We start from the raw sequence: 9,643 nt of genomic DNA, 5'->3' as shown, positions 1-9,643 counted from the left end.
TCCAGCCGTCACACGGGAATCTGGCCTGAGCATCAGCAGATCGTAGCTTTTTTGGGAGATTAAAAACTTTCAGAACCTCTCACCCTCCCCTTTCCAAGAGGAACCACTCTGCAGGTGGGTCAGCTACACAAAATCAGCAAGTTTTAATTACTCAAGCAACCTTTTACTTATTCATGACCATCAGCAGACGAGAATGGAGCCATGGAAAGCCAGCAGCAGCAGCGAGTCTCCCAGCACTGTCCCCAAGACAAGGGACCTCAGAGATCACCACCGACCCCGAGCAGGCTGTCGCATTGGGCCACCCTCCCCCACCAGCAACTTGAGGAGCCACCAGGAAAAGGGAAGATGCACAACACTAAAGAACAGTGATAAAAATAGAAACCTCCCTCAGCCGCTGCAGTGACCTGCCAACAGCTACGTGCTTCCCAGGCCCCATAGCTGCTTCAGCTGGAGGGACTAAGCAACCTGACCTACAAGTAGCATTCGGCCAGGTCCAGAACCAGGATCTCTGCTCGCTCCAGTTGGTTCAGGAGCTGGTTCTTGGTGGGAGTAGGGTCAGCCATCTCAATGCCACGCTACCCGGGTGGACAAGCAAATAAAAAAAATCCAACAAATTTGAATACACTGTATTTATTTGTAACAGATTCTAAAGAATCTAGTGAGTCTATGTCAAGCCCATCGCATGACAAGTGATACAGGTGAAGGGAAAAAAAAAAAGACATTTAAAACAAAACCAAGTGCCATTCAAGCTACTGGAATCTTCCAATTGCCCCCCCTCACAGGAGGCAGCACAGTATCACTGCAAGGTCTAGAAAAATTCAGATTCAACCCATTCACAAGAGTCCCATCACACACACTCTGTAAATCAAAAGTGCAATCTCAATGTAAGTTGCCCTGTCAAGCTGTTGGCTTTAGGGAATCTTTTCTGACATCTTAAAGGGAAGGAGGGAATCTCAGTTTAGTGCGTCTACGCGTCTGTGGGTAGAGGGTAAGCAGCCTGTAAAAAAAAGCATGCTACATGTCATCTATGTTCATCTGAAGTTTAAAATGCAAGAAAAAAATATCTTCCCTCGAAGCCATGAAGGTGGCATACTTAGGATCTCAAAAGCAGCCCTTAAACCAGTTTTACCTTGCACTGGAAAAATCTCAAGCTCTCACCACAGGGATTAGGCTCTGGGCACCAGGGAGTTACCGGGCTGTGGCAGAGTCTACACGCCAGCCTTGTCCGTGAAGGCAAAGCTGTTCTACAGGAAGGCAGTTAAACCTGTAATAACTACATCATTAGTGACACTTCTTCAGCTCTGACTGGGTAGGAAGCAAAGCTGGGCCAATTTCAAACTGGTTAGTTCATGTTAAGTGCAAGAGCCCCCAAATCACTCCCCCCCCACCCCTTAGGCCCACTCCACATCGCCCCTACCCCAAAAAAGGTAGCAATCTGGCTATACACATTCCAAGGATCTAGTCTTTATTAGAGCGTTCAATCTGCCCAACTATTACAGTTTTGTCACAAAAACAAAAACAAGTTAAAGATACTCAAGTACGTCAGCCTCGGAGGAAGCACCATGAAGCCACGGTGTTCCCAGAGCAGCATCTCGAGAGAGCGCCTGCTCGCTCGCCCACCTCTCCATCCGTGCATAGTTAAGTCTGAGATGATGTTTCACGAGGACGGGCATGGCAATCCAGGCCCCTCAGTGAAAAGACTGTTTGTGCTCTAGACACCCAACAACTTCAAAGCCACATTTGACCAACAGAGCCAAACCCTCAAGACACAAGAGGGTTTGTTTAGAGAAGACATACTTTTTTCCTAAGGCCAACTGACTTTCTCACAACCCGCCGCCCCCAAGCTCCATTTCTAGCTAGAGAATGAATTTCAAACGCTATCAGTGGCTCACATGCAGAATCACACAGCTGGAAATAGGCTGCTTTTGAAGACAGGACCTGCCCGAGGGCAGAGGGAAGATCTCCAGCCATAGGAGGCTAGAGTCTGGAAGAGGTCTGCCCATCTCCTAGGACACAGGCTCCAGCCCCCATCACAGCAACAGCTGGAGATAACTGACTAGTGAACTAGTTGGTTTGTGCTTCAAAGGACAAGCCTCATCTTCCCAGATAACCCAGCCGGCCTCTGGCTTTGTGCATTAAAACCATACTTGCATGCCAAAACAAAAAAACAAGCAGCATTTCAAATTCCCCTAGAAAATACACAATTAGGTACGGTAGCCTGGGGCAGGCTCCTGGACAGATCTTCTGCCTCATCATTTATGTACATGATTATATTTTGGCACTGCAGACTCGGGAGCTTGAGTAAATTCATATGTAGATCCCTGCTGCCTTTTCTCCATAAAGCTCCGCACAGCATTTTCCACCATGCACTCCCCCCCACCCAGTGTCCCCAGTTTTAGGCATTTACAAGTAGTCGTTCAGAGCCCACCCCTGTTTATGCAACTCCGCTTTGACAGCTATTCGCTACAGCTGGTCCTTCACAGGCAGCAAGCCATGCCAAAAAACCTCAGCGACACGTAACCTGCAATCCCATTCTTGCTTCAGCGAGGTTACTAGAAATGATCTTACGACCCTCCCACACCACAACAGAAACTTTTCTCTTTGGACATCCCCACTCAAGCTCTTGGGATGTCAGCCCCTGCAAAAAAAAAAAAAATAAGGTTTACAGTACAGTTGTGTTTATATTGTTACAGGCACTTAAACAGGATTCTTTGGTCCTTCAAAGGAATTAGCCACTCTGGCTTCTATCGTCAGAAACCACAAGTCTGCACACCCATAACACCTCCTGCACTAAAAAAAAACCAATTCAGATCCATTTCAGGGCAGTGCAGCTCTACCTTAGCGTAATTCTACAATCTCCCCTCACACACCCCACCCTCCCCCATTGCCTCCAGAATTCAATAAGCGACCAAGTCTTCCCGTAAACATCCAAGTCATCTAGTTTCCATAACACTGCACTTCCCATCAGTGTACAGCAGACAGGCCTCGTTCCAACAATCCCAGGAACAAGACACTCAAGCAAGAGTCCAGGAAGTTTCCTTTTGTTGCAGTTCTAAGAAAGGTTTGTTGTTTTTTTTTTTTCCTCACCCCCCCTCCCCACTCCCCAAGGCAAGGAAGTACCTTGGAGGACAGACCCTGAAGTTAGTCCTGGCTCAGTTACAGGGAAGCCACGTTGGGTAAGACTGATTGCAAGGCAGGAAGGGCTGCACGTGGGTGACATAGTAGTTGAAGTTTATTTCACTGACATAAGGAGCTGGCTGGTAGTAGCAGGTAACGTTTGTGACCGTGGGGATGATGTTCTGCTCAGCCAGGACTCTCACAGCCAGCATGGCAATGAGGTTCAGGGTCTGCCTCCTTTCATGTCCCATAAGGCAGACCGTGCTCTCATTGACCACCCTGTGGAGGGTCATCAAATAGTCATATCTTTTGCTCTCCATCCCAACAAAGTGGCTCTGGAGGTAGCACTCCAGCTTCCTCTGCTGCTCACCGATGTCAGAGAAGTCTATGAAAAACCTGGAGCACATGTATCTCTGTAGTGCCTTCATATCCACTTCCGATTTGGGCTTAAACCCCCTCACCAAGAGGTTGCAATATTTCAGAAGCCCCCCACCTCTGATCTCCTCTGGGTTCCTCGTGGCGATGACCCTGTTCCGGAGATGGTCCATTGCCTCCTCGAAGTCCCCGTACATGCTCTCCCCGGTGACCGTGGGGTGGAAGTCCTCATCCATGGGGTTCTCTGAACACTCCCCAAACAGCAGAAGCGAATCCAGGATGATCTGGAAGGAGTCCACGCTGAACTCGAACTGCCGTCTGAGAGAGTCCACGAATTTGAGTTCCACGTTCTTCCCGCTGTTGTTGGAGAGCGATATGAGGCTCCAGCGGTCGGTTTCATTGCATACCTTCACCAGCTTCTGCACGTACGCCTCCTTCAGAGTCATGGGGGTGATCTTGTCTTTGTTGACACCTTCTGGGAGGAAGTCAAGAAGGCAGTCCATGACCACATCTTTAACAAGCTGGAAGACATCTTCAGTCTTCAGATCTACACCGAAGATGAGATCTAGATCCTTGTACCCCAAGCCACTGTCTTGATGTAGAACGTGACTAGCTGCTGAGCCATTCAACCTTACATTATGGACTGTGATTCCTTTCTTCTCCAGGCGACTACGGACAACCTGGGATAGAAAGAGTCAGTGAGAAGCAAGAAAGCATTCTTGGAACAGCCTGGTTACAGCAGGAGGATTCACTCCCTGTGCTTATATGGGTCACACCAGTGCAAGACAGTGAAATAAAAAGCTAATCCATTAGAAATAGGTCACTTTGGAAAGCATCCAGAATCTTGCCAGCAGCTGGGGGTGGCTTTCCTTTACTTATTCCCTTGCATTAGAGGGCTCTTAGTGCACATGAACAGCTGTTTCTGCTTCCAGTACAGCTGTCTGCTCCTCCCTTCCTTCCCCTCCCCAAAGCAGTTGTTACATGAACCCGTTCTTTGGGGTGGTCTCTGCACCCTTCATTCCCCCATGGTCGCAGCCAGCCTTTTCCAGCCACCAAGCCACAACCAGCCGTTCCAAAAAGGCCTCCAAATACAAGGCGGCAGCACAGTCTGCAGCAGTCCTTGTTGATTTAATCAGGGTGGTTCCCTCCTTTCGGCCATCCCCTTTGCCTGTCAAGATTCATTAAAGGCAAATCAAGATCTGGCGAACTGCTCAAAAGCCCCAGCCAGGCATATGCGAGTTCATGTCCTAACTAGTAAGTGTATCCTAACAATTTCCAGTGTGTCAGAGCTTTGTGCTGAACTTGGCATGCTATCAAGCACAAGAGGCAGCTTTCATCTTTACGGGTGTTACTCCAGTGATTTTAATGCTGCCTGCTCAGTCCTGGCACACCCACCGGTACCTCCAAAGCTTTGTTCATTTAGAGCGAAGCTGAATCACTTGCCTGATTACTTAACATGCAGGAGGCTGAAACAACCCCAAAACCATAAAAATAAACTATCTGGACACCAGCTTATAATTTGAGTTTAACTGAGCACAAAGATCCCAGGAAGATTAAGTTCACATCTTCCACCAGAAGCTCTTCCCATCTCTCGTCCTGCTTTCATGTTTCTCTAGCAATTACCCACTGTCCTGTGAGCCCCAGCTAGCCAGCCTGCTCCCCCCGGTGCTTGAAGCGAGGCTAAAGCTTGAAAGAGCCAAAGCTTGGGATACAAATGGACAAGTTTTATCACTAGAAGCCAGACTGGCTGGGCTTCTCAGCCCTGCAAGGCCATCCTGGTTCAAGAGAGGCACTGCTAAAATTCCAAATTTCACCAGAGGGGCCAAACCCCTGCTTGGTTGGCACGGCCCAGAGCAGACGGTTCTGGGGACACCAGAGCTTTGCAGCTTCCGTGAGTCTCAGCAGCTGTAAAACCACCCCTCCACAAGTTTGGTTTAGAAGAAACAGTACATAAAGGTGAAGGACTGCAGTGTGCGACCCTTCGCATGCCACAGACCTCTTGGTGACAAAGCCAAGAGGCCAGCGAGCTCCTGCCACGCCGAGGTGCCCTTGCAAGCAGAAGATATCTTGGTACAAAAAAATTCGATGAACCTTTTTTAACTTGGAGCTTGTTAAATCTCACGATGCAGCTTCTCTGCTGGTGTTTCCCCCCTATTACTCCCCGACATGAGCCACTGGCTAGAAGTGTGCCTGCCTGGGCTCCTTGCCAACCAAATGGTGACAGTCACATGTCAGGCAACAGTTAACCAGTGAGCTATTCACCATCGGAAGTCCCAAGTCCCCACCAGCACATCCAATCCAGCCATGAACGCTGCTGTTCTCAAAGGGAGACAGCCCCAAAACTGAATTTACTCCTAAAAAGAGGCACTGGATTATTCCCCCACATAGAACAAGTGTCAGGCAGTTGATCCCAGGGAGTTCCTGGTGTGCAGCTGTTGCCAACCGCTCAGTCACTGGAGTCACTCACCCGAGGCACAGCTCCAGCACTACTTGTGGAGTTAAGAGTTTTGCTCTATTAGGCTTAGAGAGGCAAGATATAGGTCACAAAAGTGTTAGATGCAGAGCTAGGACCAGTGCTTGGAGAAGATCTCATTCCAGATTAATTTCCTAGCCCCAAAAGAACATCTGCTTAACCCCTTTCCGGGCATGGCTCAGCACTCACAGCATTTCAGACCTACAAGCTTACTGGAGCTCCCCAGGTTTACAGGTCCACCCATGCAAGATGTATTCAGGAAGGGGGGAGAAATCCAGCTGTTCAAGTCAGTGTCCTCCCAAATCACCCCAAAAACCCCCAACCTGCTGAGCACCAGGGAGCCAAGCGCCTTGCACTTCCGAGGAGGCTTCAGCCTACCAGTCTCGACCCGAAGCACGTCGCCCCGGCTGCAGCCGGTGGGCTCAGGTATGCGTTTTCCCCAGAGGGTTGGATATTTAGAGGGTTAGGCAGCTGCTGACCTGCTTCCCAAAACAGCACCTCACATTACATGTGGTTCAGATAATTGACTCTGACAGCCAGGCACGAGCAAACCCTGCCTGCGTCCTGACCTGCCGCTTCCCACCTCCCACAACAACAAGAGCATGCAATAAATAACTGCCTTTTAGGTTACTTGTTTCAGATTAGTCAGCCCTAAGTACAGGGTCTGCCAGCACGGTTGGTCAGAATTACAGCCCTCAGTTATTTAGTGTTTGAAGTTGCTAGTGGCAACATCCTTTTCAGCAGCTCCGACACCAAATCGCTTCAGTTTTGTGGAACTAAGCAGTAATAACCAGTGGAACATTTGATGCTGCGCCGGGCTTCCAACAGCGCCAAGCTTCACTGGCCTTGCACAACCCAAGGGCAGCGTCCTGACAGTAGCTCTCACGTCTCATTCAGTTTAAAAGCTTTCGCAGCCAAGATTTAGCACTTCGGCCCTCAACAGATGCGGCAGGAACTCGAGGAATTTGGAATCGGCCGAGGCTTTCGTGCGGCAGAGCGCCTTTCAAATGTCACCTTCCCATTTTCCAGGCTTAAGTAGGAATATTTCTCAAGCAGCTGAGGCTTCAAAACCCTAGCGATTAGTTTATTGTGAAAGCCAGGATGGTTTTAGCTTTGTGAATAGTTTTTTTAATTAGAAGCTAACATGCCCGATTTTACATTTGATGAGTCATTACTGAGGAATGAAGTTGCCTCCCAAACATGAATATGCATCAGCTTATTTGAACTACATTGTTCGTTTAATATTAAACACAGTTATTACTTTATGGTTAAACTAACAGGAACTCTTTAACAAGACGAGGGCTCCGGCAGGCTCTGGAGGATACAGCCAGCGTGACAAGAATCAAAGGACACTGACATTGGAGCAAGCGTTTAAATTAATAACTGCCTCTCACTGCGCGCAAGCCCAACATGTCCACCAGCACGAAGCCATTTCATGGCAGCAGCTCCAAAAAAGACACTTTCTTTGCCTTGGCCACCCACATTTTGCAGCTTTTCAGGCACCAAACCAGCTCAAGAAGAGGAGGAGGAAGAGGGCATGGGAGGAAGAAGCAATGCGGGATCTATGGCACAACCTGCACCAGCTCCAGGGATCGGGCTGTCAAGCACATGTGATTTTTTTTTTTTTTTGTGCAAAAAGGCGGTTTCCAGGGGGTTCCTCCCAGCGGTACGCATTTCTACTACCAGAACAGGGCCGACAGCTCCCCCCGGCCCCCCCGAGACCTCCAGCACCGGGAAGTGGGGCCAGCCCAGCACCCCCGCGGCGATGGGGGGGGGGGGTTCCCCACCCAGTTTTTACCCCGCCGTCCCACTCCACCCCCCCCCGCCCGCTCCCCCCCACGGCGGGCCGGCAGCTCTGCCCTGGGCCCGGCGGGGGGAGGCCGGGGGGGCCCGGCGGGGCTGGCCCGGGGCCCGGCGGGGCATTTACTGCCGCCTCAGCAGTTTTATTTTCTCCCTGACCCCCGCGGCGACGGGGCAGAGTCCAACGAGCCGGGAGCACGGCCTGCACCCCCCCACCTTCCTCCGCCAAACCGACCCCCCCCCGGAGCCTCCCCGGCCCCCCCCCCCCCCCCCGCCTCACCTGGACGATGGTGCGGGGCCGCACCGAGAGCGTGGGGAAGTTCCCGCGGCCGTGGATGGGCACGGCCTCCCCCAGGATCTGGTCCAGCCGCTGCACCTGCTCCCAGGCCAGGACGCTGAAACGGCTCCCGCGTTGCTCCGAGGAGCCCGGAGCGGGCCCTGCCGCCGCCAGCATCGCCCTCCCTTCAACCGAAACGCCACAGGGAAGAGGAGCTCGAAGTACCCGGAAACGGCCCGGAAACCAGCCGGAAGTGCCGGGTTAAAGGGGGGGGGGGGGGGGGAAGCGAGGAAAATTTTAGAAATAACAAAAAAAAAAAAACACAAACAAAAATGGGTGTTTCCGAGGGCTGTCCCCGCGGGGCGGAGGCGGGGAGGCGCGGTCGGTACCCGGAAGGGACGCTGCAACGAACGGGACCGAACCGGGCCGCGCCGCTCCCCGCCCGCCGCCGGCGACGCTGAGCACTGCGCTCCCCCGTGCCCCGCCGCTGCCTTATATAGCTCCCGGCCGCGCCCCCCCCATTGGCCCGGCCCCGCCGCCAATCGCCGCCCGGCCGCGCCGCCTCTCCGGGATTTTCATAGGTCCGGGTGAAGGTTGGGGCTGGACTGGACGCCAATCAGAGAAGGAAAATAGGGAAAGAGGCGGGGAGAAGGGCGGGACAAGTCGGTGGAGCCCCGCCCCTCCAGCAGCGCCCGCTGCGTGCGGGAATCCCGGCGGTGATTGGTCGGGACGGGGCGCGGGTTAAAGGGGCGCCCCATTGATGCCCCAGTGATACTCAATGACCTGTCACCCCACTGCTCCCCATAGCCTGGTACCCCATTGATACACCACGGCCTGGTGCCCCCCAGCCCGGCACCCCCCACCCCAGGGCCCTCTCGCCCTTCCCAGCAGCGTTCCCAGTGACCCACCGGCTGCAGGGAGCTCTGGCACCCGGGAGACACAGGGGGACACCACGGGGTGACACCCTGGGGTGACGGACCCCACCAGCTCTGGGCGCTCCCAGCCCCAGGAGCTCAACCCCAGCCCCTAAAACCCACAGCGTGGCCCCGCTGCTGGCAAGCCACCTCCTCCTCCTCAGGCCAGCCGTGTCCCAAGCCACCAGCAGCCCATTTCCTTTCATCCCGAGAATTCCCATCACTTTAAAGAGCTCATTTCCCCGCGGCATTTAACCCTGTAGACATTTGCAGGAGGCGCCTCCCCGCCGAGCCAGTGCCCGATGCCCCGCGGTCCCGCGGACCGACGGGCACCACTCCAGGCTCCGCATCTGCAGCCGCCACTCCCATTTCCCCTGTTCCTCCTCGGAGCTGGGATCCATCCTTAAAAGCCGCGAGCCCTGTTGGGAGATGAGCCAGCACGGATTTAACTTTACATCCTCGCAGGGTTTTTGCAATTTTGCAAAAACAATGCAAAAGGCTCTTTGCAACTGTAAGAGGACTCCTGAAAACACCCGAACCCCCAACTTGGGGCATTTCGTCTCATGGGGACTGGTGCGGAGCTCTGCCAACCTGCAAAGTCCATCTGCGAAGCCAGGGCTTGATGGCAGCCGGTTGTCCTCTCCCATATCCCAGGGGTCTGCTGCTGGAAGCTGGAGCCAGGTGTGG

At 52.8% G+C, this 9,643-nt stretch overlaps 1 protein-coding gene across 1 annotated transcript; it reads right to left on the bottom strand.

The window, feature by feature from the left end:
• Nucleotides 1–1,444: 1,444 nt before the first annotated feature.
• Nucleotides 1,445–8,513, bottom strand: TENT5B (terminal nucleotidyltransferase 5B). The gene is made up of 3 exons (XM_075114505.1): nucleotides 8,046–8,513; nucleotides 3,121–4,172; nucleotides 1,445–2,638 (listed from the first exon to the last, which is right to left on the bottom strand). Exons 1-2 carry the CDS (start codon nucleotides 8,217–8,219, stop codon nucleotides 3,153–3,155), a joined length of 1,194 nt encoding a protein of 397 aa, XP_074970606.1. The 5' UTR covers nucleotides 8,220–8,513; the 3' UTR covers nucleotides 1,445–2,638; nucleotides 3,121–3,152.
• Between the last annotated feature and the right edge of the window lie 1,130 nt (nucleotides 8,514–9,643).

This window comes from Phalacrocorax aristotelis, chromosome 20 (genome assembly GCF_949628215.1).
Source record: "Phalacrocorax aristotelis chromosome 20, bGulAri2.1, whole genome shotgun sequence".
NCBI classification, from domain to species: domain Eukaryota; kingdom Metazoa; phylum Chordata; class Aves; order Suliformes; family Phalacrocoracidae; genus Phalacrocorax; species Phalacrocorax aristotelis.
This window is presented reverse-complemented; position numbering and strand designations above follow the sequence as displayed.

Excerpts from the sequence above, each read along its gene's own strand:
- TENT5B (XM_075114505.1), bottom strand. The coding sequence starts at position 8,219 with ATGCTGGCGGCGGCAGGGCCCGCTCCGGGCTCCTCGGAGCAACGCGGG. Across the intron at positions 4,173-8,045 it reads GGCCCCGCACCATCGTCCAG|GTTGTCCGTAGTCGCCTGGA; the intron begins GTGAGGCGGGGG and ends TTTCTATCCCAG.